Source organism: Rhinoderma darwinii, chromosome 2, assembly GCF_050947455.1.
Source record: "Rhinoderma darwinii isolate aRhiDar2 chromosome 2, aRhiDar2.hap1, whole genome shotgun sequence".
Classification (NCBI taxonomy): Eukaryota; Metazoa; Chordata; class Amphibia; order Anura; family Rhinodermatidae; genus Rhinoderma; species Rhinoderma darwinii.
This window is the reverse complement of record NC_134688.1, coordinates 316,949,625-316,971,817: the sequence shown is the minus strand read 5'-3', so window position 1 is coordinate 316,971,817 and position 22,193 is coordinate 316,949,625. Positions and strand designations below refer to the sequence as shown.

Genomic DNA, 22,193 nt, shown 5'->3' with positions numbered 1-22,193 from the left:
GCTGGAATACGGCTTTTTCCTAAAATTTTTGTTCAGAAACCGTTCGTCTCAGTTCACACTTGCGTTTTTTTCCCTTTTTTTTATTTATTTTTTTAAATTTTGATCCAAAACTAGCAAGGACAGTTCCTCTTATATGATGGTAATGATAGTGTGTGTAAAGACTTCATATCTATTTAATACTCGTCTTTATGTTGGTTTCTCATAATTTAGGATAGACTGGAGATTCCCTCCTTTCCACTGTGTTCTTCCTCCTGGAACAAATGTTGAGTTGAAACTAATTTTTGAGATATACCAATCAGGTTTTTGCCCCTTCGATCTTTCAATGGCAGATCATAATTCTCACAGAGGAGATTTCTCTTGTATCCAATCCATCAATGGTCGATGCTTATTTAAGCGGCTTAGATCTTCATAAACTCGGTAGCAGCCGAGATTTCACACAAAGGTGAATAAAATTGGCAATGAAGCACACTCTTAGGGTATGTTCACACGAGGGCGTCCGTTACGGCTGAAATTACGGTGATGTTTCAGCCTGAAAACATCCCCGTAATTTCAGCCGTAACGGCATGTGCAGGCGCTTGAACGCCGCGACAATTACGGCCGTAATTAGCGCTGCTATTCATTGGAGTCAATGAATAACGGCTCCAATTACGGCCAAAGAAGTGACAGGTCACTTCTTTGACGCGGGCGTCTATTTACGCGCCGGCTTTTGACAGCGGCGCGTAAATATACGCCTCGTGTGAACAGACAAACGTCTGCCCATTGCTTTCAATGGGCAGATGTTTGTCAGCGCTATTGAGGCGCTATTTTCGGGCGTAATTCGGGGCAAAAACGCCCGATTTACGTCCGTAAATAGGCCGTGTGAACATACCCTTACTCAAAACGAGGCAAGGTTGACGTCACTACCTGCCAGGTGTGGGTTGATTAATCAGCTTGTCTTATACAGCTATGTCACCGCAAAAATAAAAAAGTTATAGCTCTTAGAATGCGACGATGGAAAAACATAAAAAATGGCTTTGTCATTAAGGTTTAAAATAGGCTGGTCGCTAAGGGGTTAACATACATGTCTTTGTTTTGGTAGATAAACTCCCATATCTCTCAATGAGAGTTCATCAACCAGAACAAATAAAATGCAACAAAAAAGCACAGTGTGAAACCAGCCTTAGGCCTGATTCAGACGAAAGTGTCCATTTGCGTCCGCAAAAAATTAAATGCATTAGAGTTCCGTGTGCCATCAGTTTTTAATGCCAGTGTAGGTGTACATTTTTTTATTTATTTTTCTCTCAACATTTCTTTAGCAACTGTTGTGTGAAACAAGGAAAACACACGGATGACGTCCGTGTGCTGTCCGTGATTTTCATGCACCCATAGACTTGTGGGTGACGTGGTCCACAAAAGCGGGCCAGAATAGGAGTGAGTTTCACGCATGCGTGAAAAATCACGGACGTCTGAATAGTCCCATTGGATTGCATTTTTTAACGGACGTCACACAGACGAATACAACGTTTGTCTGCATAAGGCCTTAGGGTGGTAAGGCCACCGATAGCTATGCGTTTTCTACAGGTAAACCGTACTTTAACCCACAAAATCATGCATCCATTAACAATCGAGTTGAACACCACAGCGATTTGTGGTGAAAGCACACGTCGGAATGCTTATCATTTACCCGGTACATGTTATTCAGGTGATATGCTATAAATGTCGGAGATGGCTATAACCCTTTAAATTTTATTTAAAATGCATGTTGTTAATCTTTAGCTACTCTTTTAGATGAAAATGTTCCAATAGCCTAATGAAGAATTCTTATTTTTCACTTATTGCTAAGACATAGGCTCTTCGATTAGAAACTGTTCTTTTTTAACGTTGCTTATTTGTTTTACATTATGAGTATATTCTCCTCATTATTTGGGCTACTTTGCTATGTTTTTGTATTTCATTAAAAGTACTTGCTGCTTTTGTGGTCACAGTATTGGTTTATATGAACACATGTCAGTTAACTCTCAGGGGTATAAACTGTTTAATCCATAAAACTCCCCTCAAGACATGGAATATTCAAAACAGTTAAGCAGGAAAGCAAGTTTTACTGGGCGGGGTGAAAAAATAGTCTTTTAGTGCCAATGTGTATATCATTTTGCAGTTGAGACTGTTCTAGTATATGTGAGGCTATATGTGAATACTTAAGGTTCCGTACTCATGTAAATTTGCTATAAAGCAGCTACAACATGTACAGGAGAGCAGGGACTGTCAGTGGCTGGATATTTGTCCTGAATTTGAATACTTTAATGTTAGCTGACACTCTGTAACATATGTTTACAGTAGTACAGAACCACTTTAAGGATAGGGACACACACTGCAGATTTTCCGCAACGGATTTCATTGCAGAAAATCTTCAACATATTACAGTAACATAAGTGTGTGAACAAATATCATCCACACACAGCGGAAAAATCCGCAGAGAAAGGGCAGGTTCACACGTGATGGAATTGCTGTGGAATTCCGCTGCGGACAGTCCGCTGTGGAATTCTCTAGCGGCCGTTTTTTAAATTTGTTTCAATAAATTTTTAGGCAAGTTAGTTCAGACATTGCGGAAAAATCCGCTGCAGACCATAGGCGGCGGTGCGGAATTTTCCCTCCGCAGCATGCACTGTTTGTTGCAGAGAAGCAGCGGAATTTCACTGCGTATTTCAGCCTTTGCTAAGCAAAAACTGAAATCTGTGGCAAGTCCGCTGTCTTTTCTGCAACGTCTGAATTACCTGTCAAATATGCAAATGTTGCTGCAGATTCGTTGCGTAATTGCCCCAAATCTGCACCAACATTTGCAGCGGAAAAACTCTGCCACGTGTGAACATGCCCAAACCCTTCATAAATTTACCTGTGGTGTTTTTTTTTAATCTGCAGCATGTCAATTGATGCTGTGGAATTGCTACTCTTCTATTGCGGGTTTACCCCATTAAATTCAGTGGGGACGTAAAACCTGCAACAAATAGGCAGATGTTGCGGTTTTTTGTGGCAGAAAATCTGTGAGTCCGCTGCAAAAATCTAAATTCAGGAAAAAATATTTTTTGCTTGAAGAATAATAAAAAGCATCATACTTACCCTCAGCCATTGTAATAGCTCCTCTGCCCTGAGTACAGCCCAGCCCCCCTCGAAGACATTTCAGCTCATGTGACATCGGTTACATGGACTACAGCGTCGTGCCAGGGGGCCGGGCTGTCTCAGAGCAGATGACAACGTCCGGGTGGTAAGCATAAACTTTTTTTTTATTCCTGCAGTATTTCCGCAGCGGACATTCTGCCTGAAAAACTGTACCGCAATTATGTTTTTTTTGGTGAAATTTCCTGCAGTTTCCAGGACAGATACGCTGTGTACCTTAACCTAAAGACAATTAAAAACAAGAGATAGTTGTCCACCAGGGGCGTAACTAGGAAAGACTGGGCAGCATAGCAAACTTTTGACTGGGCCCCCCCGTCCCCTGGGTGTCACACAACCCCCCCCCCCCCTTGTAGATAGTGCCTTTTTTACAGTCCACCCTGTAGATAACGCCATACATCCTCCTGTAGATAGCGCCATACAGCCCCCCTGTAGATAACGCCATACAGCCCCCCCTGTAGAGAACGCCATACAGCCCCCCCTGTAGGGAACGCCATACAGCCCCCCCCTGTAGAGAACGCCATACAGCCCCCCCCTGTAGGGAACGCCATACAGCTCCCCCCCTGTAGGGAACGCCATACAGCCACCCCCCCCCCTGTAGGGAACGCCATACAGCCACCCCCCCCTGTAGGGAACGCCATACAGTGTCCCCCCTCCCAAAAAAATGCGACCTTCAGTGTGTCCTACAAAATACATGTATCCCCTCTCCACAGGATCTCCACAGGATAGGGGATACATGAGTGATCGCTGGCAGCGATAGGGAGAACGGGGGACTGAAAGTCCCCTGAACTTCTCCATGAAAAACCTCTTACTTCCGGCGTCTGCGCAGCTCAATAAAAATGAAAGGAGCGCTGGTCATGCATGCGCACAAGCACGACCGGCGCTCAATAATTTCTACGGAGCTGCCGACACAGACCCCGGAAGTCCGAGGTTTGTGATGGAGAACTTCAGGGGACTTTCGGTCCCACGTTCTCCCTATCAATGCCAGCGATCACACATGTATCCCCTGTCCTGTGGAGATCCTGTGGAGAGGGGATACATGTCCTTTGGAGAGGGGATACATGTCCTGTGGAGAGGGGATACATGTCCTGTGGAGAGGGGATACATGTCCTGTGGAGAGGGGATACATGTCCTGTGGAGAGGGGATACATGTCCTGTGGAGAGGGGATACATGTCCTGTGGAGAGGGGATACATGTCCTGTGGAGAGGGGATACATGTCCTGTGGAGAGGGGATACATGTCCTGTGGAGATCCTGTGGAGAGGGGATACATGTCCTGTGGAGAGGGGATACATGTCCTGTGGAGAGGGGATACATGTCCTGTGGAGAGGGGATACATGTCCTGTGGAGAGGGGATACATGTCCTGTGGAGATCCTGTGGAGAGGGGATACATGTCCTGTGGAGAGGGGATACATGTCCTGTGGAGAGGGGATACATGTCCTGTGGAGAGGGGATACATGTCCTGTGGAGAGGGGATACATGTCCTGTGGAGAGGGGATACATGTCCTGTGGAGAGAGGATACATGTCTTTTGCTCTATTTTGTACCTTCAGGACCAGACACCGTTTAGCCATTTTTAGCACGCGTTAGTTAAATGGCTATAACTTTTTTATTTGTTGGGCTAACGACGTGATTTTTGCGACGTTTTTTCCGTAGGCAATGCAGGCTTCTTTTTTTATACACACCTTTTTTGCTATTTTAGAATTTTTATTCATAAAGTTTGAAAATAATAGTAAAAAAATAAGCTTTTCTACATTTCAGCTATTTTTTTTTGGGTAATAACATAGTTTTACCCTAAAATAGACCTTTTATTTGTGATCGTCATTGTCTACCGTAAATTGTTATATATTACATGTCTACATTAGGGTAATTGGGTCAGCGCTAGCGTTACAACAATGATTAGCGGGGGGGAACGTTTTTTTTTGGGGTGGGTATTTTATGTGTATTTATTATTTAAATTTTTTTTGCACTTTACTTTATTATTTTTTTATTACTATGGTCTGTCCCCCAAAGGTCAAAGAAGACCTTTGGAGAACTTTATATATATTTTTTCTTTCTTTTACACCATGTTTTTCCACTGCAACTGGAGCTGCACAGCAGCCCCAGTTACAGGGGAAATCAGCCCTCTCATAGTGACCATTGTCACTAATAGGGCTGTGCTGGGTCTAGTAAGACCCAGCAGCAGTCTGCCACTAACGGCACCCGGCGATCATGATCACCGGGAGGAATAGAGACAGCGCCGCTGCTGCTGTCTCTATTCCTGTACACAGCGCGCATTGAGCGCTGTGTACAAGTGATCAGAGAAGACAGAAGCAGCGAAAGCTGCTTCTATCCTCTCCTCAGGGTCAGACCCGACATTCAGCTGCCCGATCGCGCGGGCAGCAAGTTAAAACCCGAGCCGTAGAAAGTCTATGGCTCGGGTTTTAAGGACCCTGACCGCTGGCCGTAAAAATACAGCCAGCGGTCGGGAACCAGTTAATGGCAGAGCGGGGAGATACCTCCCTGCTCTGCTGTAGTGTTCAGTGGCGTCCTGCTGTAGCAGCCATAGCGGCTGCTAGCGGAGCCTCCGGCCATGGTGGGGGCCCGTGCCGGCGGGCGACACGGGCCCCCTCATGCCGCGGGCCCCGTAGCAGCCGTTACTGCTGCTACGGCGGTAGTTACGCCACTGGATGTCCACCAAATGCGTGTTTGACTGATAGCTATCTCCCCTGACTCCATAAGGGTAGGACCACTCTAGGCAGATACGCTGTGTAAAACTACACAGCGTACCCAACCTAGAACCACATTGCGGTGCGATTTTTCGGGGGAATTTCCGCTGTGGAAATAGAAACTTTCATACCATTTTTTTTCCTGAGTTGCGACTTTTGCAGCGGAATCACAGGAATTCTGCAGCAAAAATCGCAACTCAGGAAGCTCAAGAACTCTCTCCTCCTTCCTGCAGTCCAGCCTCCTGTGATGACGTTGCATCCCAGGTGACCGCTGCAGCCATTCACAGGCTGCAGCGTCACATGGCCTGCAACGTCATCCAGTGAAGCCGGACTACACACAGTGAAGAGGGAGGGGGTAAGTATGAACTGCTTTTTTTTTCACAGTGCTGCTTTTTGCAGCGGAAATTACACTCGAAAAACCGCACCACAATGGTTTCCAGGTCGGATATGCTGCACGGTTTTTATGCAGCCTATCTGGCCCGTGGGAACCTGGCCTAAAACTGGGTTATCACGATTTAGACATGTGTAAAATTACGCAGCGTATATCGACATAGAAACGCAGAGATTTCCACCTGAAAAAACACGCGTTAATTTGCAGTGCAGTTTTTCAGGTTGATCTGAAAACCAGCTCTTAAAGAAAAAAAAAAGCTAGTACCTACCCCCAACCGTTGTCTTAGCGACACGTTACTCTGTTCTGAGTGCAGCCCGGGCGCTTGGGGTGAGGTTTTATCCCATGTGACTGCTGAATCCAATCTCTGAGTGCAGCGGTCACATGAGCTGCATTGTCATCCCAGGAGCCCGGGCTGCAGAGAACAGAGAGATTCATCGTTATTTCTGCGTGTGCATGAGATTTGTTTCAATATAATTCACTTTGCTGCTACTGTAAATGTTGCAGAAATTCCACAGCGTTTACGGTACGTTGAAACCAAGCCTAAGGCCTCGTTTACACGAGCGTGATATACGTGCGTGCGACGCGCTTGCTTTTCACGCGTGTCGTACACACCTATATTAGTCTATGGGGGCATGCAGACAGTCTGAGTTTTGCTCAGCGTGAGTCCGCTGAAAAAAAACCTCACGACATGTCCTATCTTTGTGCGCTGTTTGCGCATCACGCACCCATTGAAGTCAATGGGTGCGTGAAAACCACGCATGCCGCACGGAAGCACAAACATCCAAACGGAGTGTCATAATGATGGCGGCTGCGAGAAAATCTTGCAGCCGCGCATCATACGCTGATGACACACGGAGCTGTTATGTGCCTTTTGCGCACGCAAAATGCAGCGTTTTTTGCGTGCGCAAAACGCACACGCTCGTGTAAATCGGACCTAAGGATGGATTCACACGGGCCCGAATTGCTGCAGAATTTCCATGTGGAAAATCTACAGGCGTATTACAGTCTCAGCCATGTGTATGGCTGAGTTCACACTGGGCTGATACGCTGCGTAAAAGCATGCAGCGTATCAGCCGCAGGGAATTTTGGGCGAAAAACCGCACCAAGGAGACCGTTACAGCCTGTGATTGGCTGCAGCGGTAGCCACATAGAATGAAGTGTCATTCCAGGCAGCCGGCCCTCTGACGTCATCCAGGCCACCCTCTTGGGATGACGTTTCATCCCATGTGACCACCGCTACTTCCTGTGATTGGCTGCAGCGGTCACATGGGATTCAACGTCAGCCCTGGAGGCCGCCCTGGAGGAAAAAACACAGAGGATAAAGTTTCATCACAGGAGGCCAGCTTTGAGGAAGAAGCACTAAATTATGGGTAAGTATAAGACTTGTATTTTTTTTTCGGAGTTGTGTTTTTTATGCGGCAGAATCACTGTGATTCCGCTGCAAAAACGCAACATCTGTTATTGACTTCAATGGGTAAAACCTGCAACAAATAAGCAGCGTTTACGCAAATACAAGTGACATGCTGCAGATTAAAAGAAACGCACTGCAGTTCAATTTCTGAGTTTTTTCCGCTCATCATTTAAGCACTGTGTGGATGAGATTTGTTCACTCTCATTCACTTTGCTGCCACTGTATTAGGGCGGATTTACACAAACGTGTAATACGTCCGTGCAACGCGCGTGCTTTTCATGTGCGTCGCACGGACCTATGCTAGTCTATGGGGCAGTGCAGACTGTCAGTGATTTTTGCGCTGCATGAGTCCGCTGCGTAAAACTCATGACAGGTCCTAAATTTCTGCGTTTTTCGCGCATCACGCACCCATTGAAGTCAATGGGTGCGTGAAAATCACGCATGCCACACGGAGGCACCTCCATGGGACGTGCGTGATTCGCTCAACAGCAGGCAAATTATGATTGCAAACAGAAAGGCACCACATGCTTTTCTGTTTACAAACATCCAAACAGAGTGTCATAATGATGGCGGCTGCACGAAAATCACGCAGCCGCGCACCATATGATCATGACACACGGAGCTGTTAAGTGCCTTTTGCGCTCACAAAACGCCGCATTTTTTGCGTGCGCAAAACGCACACGCTCGTGTAAATCCGCCCTTATGCTGCAGATTTTAAGCAACGATATCCATTGCGGAAAATCCGCAGTATTTATGCTGCATGTGAACTTACCCTAAGGCCTTATTTACACGAGCGTGTGCGTTTTGTGCACGCAAAAAACGCCGCATTTTGCGTGCGCAAAAGGCGCTTAACAGCTGCGTGTGTCATCAGTGTATGATGCGCGGCTGCAAGATTTTCTCGCAGCCGCCATCATTTTGACACTCCGTTTGGATGTTTGTAAACAGAAAAGCACGTGATGCTTTTCTGTTTACATTCAGAGAATGACAGTGCTTCCGTGCGACCTGCGTGGTTTTCACGCACCCATTGACTTCATGTAATGCGCAAAAAACGCAGAAATATAGAACATGTCGTGAGTTTTACGCAGCGGACTCACGCTGCGCAAAACTCACGGACTGTCTGCACTGCCCCATAGCCTAATATAGGTGCATATGATACGCGTGAAAAGCACGCGCGTCGCACGCGCGTCGCACGCGCGCATATTACGCTCGTCTAAATGATGCCTTAATGTTCCTACTCCTGGAATTGGCTTCAAAGTACTGATGCAAAATACTGCCGAGTGAAAAGAGACCATAGGCCGTTTTTTACACGGCAGATGTTTAAGCTAAAAAAAAACAATACGAGGCTGTTTTCTAGAGAAATTAGCCTCTAAAAACCAGCCGTTTTTTTAAGCAGTTTTGCCAAGCTCTTTTGAAGGGTTTTTATTTTCAAAGCGTTTAGCATTGTCTATTGAAAATGGTAAAAATCTACTTAAAAAATGGCTGTTGCAGAGGAGTGTTCAAGGTGTATTTCAGAGCACAATGCGACTGTTTTATGCTCCAAAATGCGTCAAAAAATTCGCAGTGTGAAGATGCCCTAAGGCTTAAAGAGTAACTGCACTTTCATCAAGCGATTGATCTGTCATAGAAACATATCAAATTTTGGATCGGTGGGGTCTGGGTGAAGACCCCCACCGTCGCTGAAACAAGTTTGCAGAAGCGCTCAGCTGAGCGTCCTGCACCTACGCTATGATCAGCGCTCCCTGACAGGCTGAAGATGAGCGCTTCTGCGCATCGATTTCAGTGACGGTGGGGGTCTCAGCACCCAGACCCCCAACGATCCCAACTTTTTATATGTATCTATGACATATCAAAAGTTTTGTGACAGTGTAGTCACTCTTTAGGACACCTTCACACACAGAATTCTTCCGGTGTTATAAACTGCATCAAAAAACACTTCTAAAAACACTAGCAATTTTCAAATGTAACATGCTTTTTTTAATAGCGTTTTTTGTGGAGTTTTTCATTTAGTGTCACTTTGTACATGTGTATTTTATGGTGTTTTTGAAGTCTTATAGAGAAGCCTATGGAAAAAATGCCATACCAAAAGTTTGCTGTGTTTGGAGAATAAACCGCCACTCACAACAAAATTGCCTCAAACATGCCACAAACCAAAACACAGTTGTGTTTAGTACATTTGATATTTTACTATAGATTTTAATGTAACATCTGTCAAAATTTAAAACTGCATGAAAAATGCCATTAAAAATGCCACGAAAAACGGAACAAAACGGTGTGTGTGTATCCAGCCTTAAGGATCACACACAGTTATAATGCAGATTTTGTGACTGTTTTTGCCTCCGTTTATTCAGCCAAACTCAGGAATGGACACAAAAGAAAGGAGATGCATCAGTCTTTTCTTTATACACATCCTTCCTTTTGGATCCTCGTCTGGCTTTGGCTCAAAAAACTGCATCAAAACTGTGTGTCTGATCTAGGCCTAAGTGTAAATTCACATTTTGTGATTTTTTTCAGAAATCTCTGCAACTGAAAATCCCTCCTAAACATCTATCTGAATAGGGTTGTTTCTGTAGGTAGGTGCATGGATTTCTGCAAGCCCTATTTAGTTATACGGTATAGTTGCAGACATTTCTGCAACAAATCTTCCACGTGTGAACAAACCTTTTGAACCAGTGATTCCCAACCACGGTTTGCTGGAATCTGGGGTTCTTTGGAACCTACTAAGGGGTTCCCCAGAAGGCAGCAGCAATCCCTGTCACTTTTACAGCAGGAATGGCTAACTGATTTTCGTCTGCCCTAAGATTCTAGGCATGGGGCAGGCAAAGTAGGCAATAAATCTCGGCCAGAATACATTTAAAAAAAACTTCTTTACCAGCCCCTACAGATAGCTTCTATGAGGTAGGAATTGCTCCCTGGAAGTGAAGACAAAACTGCAGTTTTTCACGTTGAGGTGCATCCGTGCTTTTCCCTGCAAGATGCGTTATCACGCATCCGCCATAGACTAGAATCTATGGAGGGATGCGTGAAGCACAAAAGAATAGGACATGTCCTATTTTCTCACGGACCGTCACACGGATGTACGGATGCAGCCATCTTTAACTTGATTCTGATAACTTGCTGCAGTGTGATATCACACAACAAAAGCCATTGAAAAGTCATTGAAAATGTCAAGATAAGAGATCCAGTCATTGTTTATTTAATGCGTTAAAGGTCAAGGTAAAGACGGCTACATCTGTATAACATGTTCGTGTGAATAAGTCCTAAGGGTCCTACATTACTTGGCCCGATGTGGGCCATGTAAACGCGTGCCGATCAATGAGACAGCTCAGGCGTTTGTTTGCTCCTTTCACACAGAGAAATGATTGCTTGTGTATAGGGACGAGTGATCGTTACTTTGATTGCTCGTCCCCATACATTTTCATTATGGTTTACACAGGGAGACGTGCTACCGACAACAATGTTTTTTAATTCTGCATAAAAGAGCAGATCAGCCAATGGACGAGTGTCAGGGCAATGATCGGGAACGAGCGCTCGTTTGTTCGATCATTGGCCCGTTTAATAGGGCCTTTAGACTGTACTTCCATAATAGAACATTGTCAGGGTGAATTCACATGTGGCAGATTTTGTTGCAGAAATTTCTGTGCCAAAAATCAGACCCATGTATCATCCACTTTACTGCTACTGTAATACACTACAGAATTTAAAACTGCTTCGTAGCAAAATCTGTGGAAATTGCTGCCTTTGTTTGCATCTCAAATGCACTACTTTTGCCCTGTGTGAACCTATCTTTGCTCATAAAGGCCGTATTTCCAAAACAATTAATGAAAAATACACATAAAAATACATACGCTGATCTAAGCATTTTTCTTTTGAAATCAGACCCCATGGAATGGTCCTCAGGTAATGTTCAGAAGTGGATACTATGGACAGAGCACCAATATCGTTTGCCACAAGTGGGTCGCAGCTTCCAAGATTTAACAGGAAGAGACTTATGTGCACTAAGTGAAGATGGCTTTAGAGACAGGTCCCCATTGTGTGGAGATGTCTTATATGCTCATTTGGACATCTGGAAGTCAGGTAACATTTCCTAAGTGACAATCAGAAGTTGAATGTGATATTGGGACCCTATACAAGCTTATTTTCTGATTTCTAAATATTTTGGTTCAATTTGCAGCAGCCTGGATGAAGGAAAAGACAGGACCTGGGGACATGAGATATTGTGGTAAGTAAGGAAAAGCTTAAAGGGGTTGTCCACTACCGGACAACTGATGACCTATCCACCGGATAGGTTATCAGTATATCATCGGTGCGGTTCCGGTGGACAGCGGGCATCGGATGTTATTACCCATTATGCTATGTACGGAGCAGGAAGCAGTTGGCTCCGTACATAGCGTAGTGGCGGTGCTGCAGAACTGCTGCTCTGCTCCTATTCACTTGAATAGGAGTAGATGTGCATTACTGCAGCTCGGCCACTATTCCGTGGCCGGAGCCAACCGTGTCCGGCGTATACGTCATATACTGCCCGGAGGCAGCTGGTGCGGCTTAACGGTGCGAGGTGCGGGTGTCGGACCCCCACACATTATGTACTGATGACCTATCTGGTGGATTGGTCATCGGTTGTCCGGTAATGGACAACCCCTTTAATTTCTACCACAATGCACCAAAGCAGAACGGATGTGCTATTTACTTTACTATGGGATTTCTCTCATTTAAATAATTTTTCATACTTTATGCCCTGTATACAAAGCTATGAGCGGGCATAGATTTGCGCCATATTTCCTTTGTTTACTTCAATAAATGTGGCCTAAACTATGTCTCTTTGGATGCAAGTGTGCCCATTTGATAAGGAGCAGGGCAACAGCTGCAACACAGCCGCAGCTCCACTCAGCCTCTAACAGCATAGATCAAACAAAACTCTGATCTCCACTGTTTAACCCTTTTAATGCCACGATCATTGCTGATATTGGCATTCAAATGTAAAGACTAATGGAGACACCCCTTTGATTGTGTCACAGGGAATTCCTGTGATGCGATCGAGGCCCATACCTAGTACTGGCAGACAGCCCAGAGTTCACTGAAGGACCCCAGGGCTATCTGACCATATTTCCTTTAGTTAGAGCATACTTACATACAGTACATGCCCTAACAATTGCCTATTTACTCTTAGTATATAGGCTAATGTGCAGGCATAAAGATATATGGCAGTACATTACAGTTAAAAAATGTGCAGCTTTTTTTTAAATTTATAATAAAGCATTTTGTAAGGAAAAATGTGGTTTTTCCATTTTATTACTTGGGATTTTTCATTTATTTATTAACTTTAAGATTTTGTCCCTCTATTGGACTTCACTATGATGGAGTTTGATTGCTTTTATAATACACTGCAATACTTCTGTATTGAAGTGTAATATGGCTGTCAGTGTAAAACTGACAGGCATTCTATTAGGCACTCCCTCTGCCAGGGCCTAATAGGCATACACTGATAGCAGATCTAAGGACCTTTGTTAGGCCCCCAGCTGCCATGGAAACTATCGGCACCCCACAAGGCTGAGATTTAGGCCTTATTTACACGTCTGTGATACACGCGTGAAAATCACGTACGTCGCACGGACCTATGTTAGTCAATGGGGCCGTTCAGACAGTCCACGATTTTCACGCAGCATATGTCCGCTGCTTAAAACTCACGACATGTCCTATACTTTCACACATCACACACCCATAGAAGTCAATGGGTGCGTAAAAACTCGCGCACGGCACACAGAAGCACTTTTTTGCAAACACACTTCTTTCCTGCTTTGTTTGCTAAAGTACAGCAGGGTGTTTACTTTATGGCAGCTGAAATAAGTAGCAATCAATTGACAGAGAAAGTTCAAAAAATTCTGCAGGAATTATTGGATAAAGTCCCCTTCCCCAAAGACCAAGGGATAGATGCATACAAAGTCTTATCTGCGTGTATAGTGTTGCTGTTCTGCCTTATCCATGCCTCCATGAGTACAATAGAGATGTCATTAACATGACCACTGTCTAATAGTAGTAATAGTAATATGATTCCCCCATCCTGTCCCTGTATATACAGCAAAGCTGGCAAGTGACTTACAGAAAACCGGAACTATCAGCTTATTGTATGAGAACTAAGATATTTCAAGATTTCTTTTTTATGTAGATAGTTACAGAAAGGGGGAAAAACTGCCCCAAAAATGTTTAAAGACTATGTTTTTATAATAAAAACCTGATGAATATAATTCCATTTATGATGATACATTCCCTTTAACTGCCTTGTGTACAGATAACTGATATAGACATAGCAAGGTGGACACCAGGACATTTTTCCCATATTGACAAAATAGTGTCTCTGTGATATCCTGTTGGATGCATCCAAAATCTTGATGGGCTTTAGCAAGTATTAGGGCCAGTTCACACAGACTATTTTGGCGCTGTTTTTGATTCAGAAACCGCATCAGAAACGGCGCCAAAAAATGCCTGAAAGCCGTAAAAAACTTTAGCGGGAAAAAGAATCAACATGACCTTTCTTCTGGCGTTTCTGTCTCTGACCTCCCATTGACATCAGTAGGAAGCAGAAATCTATTTTTTTGCGGCGGTTTTTGACAAACCCTAAGAAGGAATTTTGGCGCAGATTTTTCCGCCGGCAAAAAAACTCTGTGTGAACAGGGCCTTAGGGATAGCTCACACATTTTATTTCTGTATTTATGCAGGCAGATAAAAATCTGCCTCAAAATTCCTTCAGGAATTTAATGCAAGGACTGCGGGCAAAAAACGCTCAGAGCGCCACAGGTTTTTTCTGCCTCCCAGTATCTTCAATGGGAGGTGAGAGGCAGAAACTGCTGGAAGAAAGAACATGGGGTTTTTTTTTTTTTCTGCGAACTGCAAAATTCTGAATTACCTTTGTGTTATGTTCTCTGTTCAGCAGGAATTGGGGTTGGCGGAGAGTGCTGGGCAGATGCCGAGGTCGACTCCTCAAGTTCAGGGCAGCCAATTCATTTATGGCAATTCTTAAAAGAGCTTTTGCTGAAACCACACAGCTATGGACGCTCCATACGTTGGCTAAACAAAGAAAAGGGTAAGGCTTCTCTTCTTTTTACTGCAAAACTGCATTATAAGAACAGATCATCAAAATGTACATATATTCTGGCCTTCTAAATATACTGAAAAAATATGGATGACATGCATGTGAATATAATAATACAAGCTTGTTTTTGTGTGAATTTTGATAAGCTGGTGAACCCCTTACCTCCGCAGCCATTTTTCGGATTTTCACTTTTGTTTTTCCTCCCCACCTTCCAAAAGCCATAACTCTTTTATTTTTCCATCAATGTTGCCGTATGAGGGCTTGTTTTTAGCGGTACGAGTTGTAGAATTTTTTGTACCATATAATGTAGTGGGAGACAAGAAAAAAAAAATACATGTGGGGTGGAATATGAAAAAAAACAGCGATTCCTCAACCTTTTGAATGGTTTTGTTTTTACGGCGTTCACCATATGGTAAACTCGGCATGTTAACTTTATTCTGCGGGTCAATACGATTACAGCGATACCAAATTTATATAGTTTTCTTTATGTTTTACTACTTTTACAAGGAAAAAACTGATTGTTAAAAATAAAATTTGAGTTTTGAGCCACATTCTGAGAGCCATAACGTTTTTATTTTTCTGTCGATTTAGCCATGTTAGGGCTTATTTTTTGTGGGGCGAGCTGCAGTTTATATTGTTACCATTTTGGGGTACGTGAGACTTTTTTATCACTTTTTATTTCATTTTTTGTGGGAGAAGAAGGGACCAAGAAACAGCAATTCTGATGTTTTTAATTTTAACTATTTTTTTTACGGCGTTTACCGTGCGGACTAAATAATGATATATTGTAATAGTTCAGACTTTTACGGACGCGTCGATACCAGTTATGTTAGCTTTTTTTTTTTTTACATTGCGCTTGAGGGAAAATGGGAAAAGCAGGGTTTTTTGAGCTTTTAATTTTTTTATTTTTTTTTATTTGTTAAAAAAACTTTATTTTACTGTTTTTTACTTGTCTCCATATGGGACTTTAACCAGCGATCGTTAGATCGCTTGCACGATATACTGCAATACTAATGTATTGCAGTATATCGCAATTCTGACAGTCTCCTATGAAGCCCTGCCGATGGCAGAGCTTCATGGGAGTACAAAGATGGCGGACCTGGGGGACTTCGTCAGGCCCCCAGGCAGCCGTGCCTACCAACGGCTCCCCCCGATCTCGCGGGGGGGGCCGTTGGGACGTTACAGGGGGTCGCCCCCGTATTTAGTAATTTAAATGCCGCGATCGCTATTGAACGCTGCATATAACAGGTTAAACAAGCGGGATCGCGCTCGAACGGGATTCCGCTCGTTACCCGGAAGTGTCGGCTGTAACACACAGCTGACACACTCGATCTATGGAGCGGTCTGAGCCCGTGAGCCCGCTCCATATTCCCCCACCCGGCGTGCGCCATATATATACGGCGGATATCGGGAAGGGGTTAATATGTATGAGATTTCTGTTTGAGAATTGAAATGATAGGGTATGTTCACACGTACAAAAACATGTGGCTGAAAATTACGATACTGTTTTCAAAGGAAAACAGCCTCTGATTTCAAGGCGTTTTTGAAGATGAGGCTGGGTTCACACAACCTATTTTCAGACGTAAACGAGGCGTATTATGCCTCGTTTTACGTCTGAAAATAGGGCTACAATATGTCGGCAAACATCTGCCCATTCATCTGAATGGGTTTGCCGACGTACTGTGCAGACAACCTGTCATTTACGCGTCGTAAACAGCTGTCAAACGACGACGCATAAAAATGCAGCCCCGTCAAAAGAAGTGCAGGACACTTCTTTCAGACGTAATTTGAGCCGTTCTTCATTGAACTCAATGAAGCACAGCTAAAAATTTACGGCTGTCAGAGAAGCCCGCAAAATGCGAGGAGGAGCATTTACGGCTGAAACGAGGCAGCTGTTTTCTACTGAAAACAGTCTGTCTTTTCAGACGTAAAAGCCTGCTACCATGTGCACATACCCTGAAAATTAAGCTGTTTTAAATTTGAAGTGTCAATGGAAAATCAATTCCAAAAAACGTCTCAAGATGTGACATGCTACTTCTTTTTACGAGGCGTTTTTTAAATTCAGCAGCGTAAAAATATGCCTCATGTAAACAGCACAGTGTATTTCCCATTGAAATCAATGGGAGACTGTTTCCAGGCATATTTTAAGTGTAAAACGAGGCTATTACGCTCCAAAATCTGTTTGAAAATAAGCCGTGTAAACCCTTAGTTTCAAGTCACATAGACTTTCCTCCAAGCAGAACGTCTTTTTTGAGTATTGCTTCTTAAGGGCAGGTTCACACAGTTTAGTTTCAATCACATAATTTTCTAGATATACTATAAGTAATAAGAAGTCCAGAGGTATTCCACCAACATGATTTCTAGAATTTACAAGTAAGGATACAACAGTATGAGTTTGGGTAGTGTTTTCACTGATTCCACCATAGTTCATTTCTAATGTTTTCACAAGTACACAGGATAAGACACATAATACTTTAGCAGTCTTTTCAAAGACTAGGAAGACTTTGTGTGCTCCTTGAAGCATATTTGGCAGACGCTTATGTACACAAGGAAGCATTGTTGTTCCACAGTTTTTACATGTTGTGAATGACCTTTAAAGTGTAACTAAAGCTTCAACAAACTTCTGACATGTCATAGTGACATTTTAAAAGCTTTCATCGGTGGGGGTTCAAGCAATGAGACCCCCACCGATCGCTAAAACGAAGCGGCAGAAGCGCTCGGATGAGCGCTGAGCCGCTTAGTTTCTGGTTTACTTTTTTCGGAAAGCCGAGGTAGGGGTGTACGGGCCCATAGACATTCTATGACATGTCAGAATTTGTTGAAAGTTTAGTTACCCTTTAAGGACTTGACAGCAATTTTCAAATGTATTTAAGAGCATTTTTATGCAAAAATACAGTGCCCCTATTCATAGATCTTCTTTACTTACAGCAACAATTATTACATACCCTCCCATATTCTGAAATCAAAAGGGTATCCCCGAATAACAGAAATGCAAGTTGTGGAACATAATAGATCAAGCCACAATGTTCATATATTAAAGATAGCTACATTGTTCCTATTGTGCCAGCACATGTGCAACAGCAAGATTTCTGATAAGTCAGGGTGGTGGGCAGGTGGGGTATGCTCTAACCAGGGCTCCCTCTTCAAGCTCCCTCTTCAAGCGGAATCCCCGGCCAGAGCGTTGTCGACGCTCTGGCCGGGAATTCTGCTCCTAGAGGTAGCCCCTGACAGTCCATTAATGAACAGGGACGTCTGGGGCTTCTCCTGGAGCAGAATCCCCAGCCAGAGCGTTGCCGATGCTCTGGCCTGGGATTCCGTTCGAGCGGAATCCCCGGCCAGAGCACTGGCAATGCCCTAGCTGGGGATTCCACTCCTAGCGAAGCCCCTGATGTCACTATCCATATATGGACAGTGACGTCAGGGGCTCCTCAATGTGCTGAATCACCTGCCAGAGCATTGCCGATACTCTGGCTGGGGATTCCGCTCCTAGAGGTAGCCCCTGACGTCTCTGTCCATATATGTAAGTATTTACAAAAACAGACAGGACTAACAGGTCCTCTTTAACCCCTTTTCGCCTCAGCCATTTTCTGGATTTTCATTTTTGCTTTTACCTCCCCTCCTTTTTTAAATTTCTTTAAAGAGGCTCTGTCACCAGATTTTGCAACCCCTATCTGCTATTGCAGCAGATAGGCGCTGCAATGTAGATTACAGTAACGGTTTTATTTTTAAAAAACAAGCATTTTTGGCCAAGTTATGACCATTTTTGTAGTTATGCAAATGAGGCTTGCAAAAATCCAAGTGGGTGTGTTTAAAAGTAAAAGTCCAAGTGGGCGTGTATTATGTGCGTACATCGGGGCGTTTTTAATACTTTTACTAGCTGGGCGCTCTGACAAGAAGTATCATCCACTTCTCTTCAGAACGCCCAGCTTCTGCCAGATCACGCTGTGACGTCACTCACAGGTCCTGCATCGTGTCAGACGAGCGAGGACACATCGGCACCAGAGGCTTCAGTTGATTCTGCAGCAGCATCGGCGTTAGCAGGTAAGTCGATGTAGCTACTTACCTGCAAACGCTGATGCTGCTGCAGAATCAACTGTAGCCTGTGGTGCCGATGTGTCCTCGCTCGTCTGACACGATGCAGGACCTGTGAGTGACGTCACAGCGTGATCTGGCAGAAGCTGGGCGTTCTGAAGAGAAGTGGATGATACTTCTCATCAGAACGCCCAGCTAGTAAAAGTATTAAAAACGCCCCGATGTACGCACATAATACACGCCCACTTGGACTTTTACTTTTAAACACACCCACTTGGACTTTTGCAAGCCTCATTTGCATAACTACAAAAATGGTCATAACTTGGCCAAAAATGCTAGTTTTTTAAAAATAAAAACGTTACTGTAATCTACATTGCAGCGCCTATCTGCTGCAATAGCAGATAGGGGTTGCAAAATCTGGTGACAGAGCCTCTTTAAATATACTTGAATCCCGACGGAAACCTGAGGAACCCCATTAAAGTTAATGGAATTTGACAGAATTCGAAGTCGGATCCAACATAGCTTTCATTATAAAACCTGCTGAGAAGATAATTCAAAGGCTGTAGATTATATATTTTGAATGAAAATCCATTTAAAAAAAGTTATCTACTACTAAGGAGCACACTTTCTATACTGTAGTGTTGGCTGAAGGCTGAATCTTCATAAGGGCATGGCCACACGTAGCGGAATTCTTCCGCAACTGTCCTCATCAATACCGCACAGAATCTGCCCAAAATGGGCAATAAATTGATGCGGTGCGTATTGAGGTGAAAGTACTTCCCTTCTCTCTATCAGTGCAGGATAGAGAGAAGGGTCAGCATTTTCCCTAGTGAAAGTAAACGAAATTCATACTTACCGGCCGTTGTCTTGGTGACGCGTCCCTCTTTCGGCATCCAGCCCGACCTCCCTGGATGACGCGGCAGTCCATGTGACCGCTGCAGCCTGTGATTGGCTGCAGCCGTCACTTAGACTTAAACGTCATCCTGGGAAACCGGACTGGAGGTAGAAGCAGGGAGTTCTCGGTAAATATGAACTTCTATTTTTTTTACAGGTTGATGTATATTGTGATCGGTAGTCACTGTCCAGGGTGCAGAAACAGTTACTGCCGATCGCTTAACTCTTTCAGCACCCTGGACAGTGACTATTTACTGACGTCGCCTAGCAACGCTCCCCTAATTACGGGTGCACACACATAGTCACCCGTAATTATGGGTGCACACACGTAGTCACCAGTAATTACGGGAGCCCCATTGACTTCCTCAGTCTGGCTGTAGACCTAGAAATACACATAGGTCCAGCCAGAATGAAGAAATGTCATGTCAAAAAACCAATACGCTCCGCAGCACACATTACATCTACATTACATCTGCGGACTTCATTGCGGAATTTTGAATCTCCATTGAAGTCAATGGAGAAATTCCGCAATGAGTTCGCAACCAGTCCGTCACACGTCCGCAACAACCATTGTATGCTGCGGACACCAAATTCCGCACCGCAGCCTATGCTCCGCAGCGGAATTGTCCGCAACGTGCAAACGAACACAACCACAAAGCTGTGGAAGGCAATGGAGAAACGGGTCCGCTGCGGATTTCCAGAGCAAATCCGCTACGTGTGGTCATGCCCTTAGGGTATGTTCACTTGCTTAACAAAAAATGTCTGAAAATACGGAGCTGTTTTCAGAGAAAACAGCCTCTGAGTTGAAGGCGTTTTTGAAGTTGAAAATGAAGTTTCTTTTAATTTGGAGCTTCTTTTGGGGGTATGTTCACACAGCCTATTTTCGGCCGTTTTTCGGGCTGTAAACGCCTGAAAAATCTGTTCCGACGGGCTGTTTTTCAACGCGGCCGTTTTGAAAAACTGCCGCGTAAAAAAACGGCCGTGAAAAAGAAGTGCCTGTCAGTTCTTCAGCCGTTTTTGGAGCCGTTTTTCATAGACTCTATAGTAAACAGCTCCAAAAGCGTCCGTAAGAAACGCAGTGAAAAACGCTGTGAAAATCGCGAGTGGCTTAAAAAACTTCCCTTGAAAACAGCTCCGTATTTTCAGACGTTTTTGAGTTTGCGTGTGAACATACCCTAAGGCTTCTTTTCAGGCGTTTTTTGAGGCGTTTTTCATAGTGTTCAATGGAAAATCAGCTCCAAAAAGCGTGTCAAGAAGTGACATGCTACTTCTTTTTATGGAGCGTCTTTTTATGCTCCGTTTTTGAAAACAGCCGCGTAAAAAGACACCCCCTATGAACTAAATGCTGTTTTTCCCATTGATTTCAATGGGCAGATGTTTGTAGGCGTTCAGCTTCCGTTTTTTCAGGCGTTTGTCGAGGCGTAAACGCCCCGAAATACACCTGAAAACACTGCATGTGAACATACCCTGAGAATGGGGCTCTTTGTGCAGGACGAAAAGTATACAGCTCCAGAAAGGTACACCGTTTCCTGTGATTGTTCCTGCAGCAAAAATTTGTATAAATATTGCACTAAAGCAGCAGGAAACAACATGAGAGGTAATTGTTTTGATAAAGGTGTTTCCAATATGTTAACCTTATGCAATATTAAAGGGGTTTTCCAGCCAGTAAAAATTGATGACCTATCCTCAGGATAGGCCATCAATAGCTGATCGCTCGGGGTCTGATTGCTGGGACCCCTGACAATCAGCTGTTTTGAAGGAGCAGCAGCGCTCGTACGAAAACAGCTGATCGGTGGGGGTCCCGGCAGTCGGAACCCGAGCGATCAAATATTCTGAGAATAGGCCTTCAATTTTTACTGAGCAGAGCAGCTATATTGTTCGCTAAGGCCTGAATCCGTCAGGTCCGTAGGAATTCCGGGTTCAGTGTCAGCGTGTCCTGCGCGTCTCTGACGCACAGGATCCACCCGTAATCTGTCACATCTAAGTTATGACTTGACGGGTACAGGATTCAGCAAACATTACAGCTGCTCTGTATACAGGATAAAGAGCAGCTGTATCTCAAAAAGTTAAAATAATTTTTAATAAAAACTGATTTGAAAGTTGCACCAAACACACTGACTGACATTTCAAAGCTTTAACCCCTTCCCGCTCCTTGACGTACTATTACGTCATGGCAGCTGTATCGTTCGCGCTCCATGCCGTAATAGTACGTCTCGGGAGTAACGGCCGTTTCGGCCGTCCTCCCGACACATACAGGAGCTGTGACGCTGCTGTCTTGTTCAGCAGCTGTCACAGCTCCTACAGCGGGGACAGATCGCTGTGTCCCCGCTGATTAACCCCTTAAAAGCCGCGTTCTATAGAGATCGCGGCTTTTTAGGGGTTAAGCTGCCATCGCCGGCCTGCTACGTGACAGCGGCCGGCGATGGTGACTATGGCAACCGGACACCAAACAATGGCGTCCGGCTATGCCATAGACGGAAGCCTAGTGGGTCCTGACAACGTCAGGACCCACTATGCTTGCTGTCAG

The 22,193-nt window shown here is 44.3% G+C and overlaps 1 protein-coding gene across 1 annotated transcript in view; it reads left to right on the top strand.

Moving 5' to 3' along the window:
- SPDEF (SAM pointed domain containing ETS transcription factor) overlaps window positions 1-22,193 on the top strand; it is a 50,544-nt gene that overhangs the window by 4,840 nt on the left and 23,511 nt on the right. The window contains exons 2-4 of the mRNA XM_075850638.1: window positions 11,533-11,730; window positions 11,828-11,875; window positions 14,582-14,731. Of these exons, the coding sequence (XP_075706753.1) occupies window positions 11,533-11,730; window positions 11,828-11,875; window positions 14,582-14,731 (396 nt within the window). The remainder of the gene's footprint in view (window positions 1-11,532; window positions 11,731-11,827; window positions 11,876-14,581; window positions 14,732-22,193) is intronic.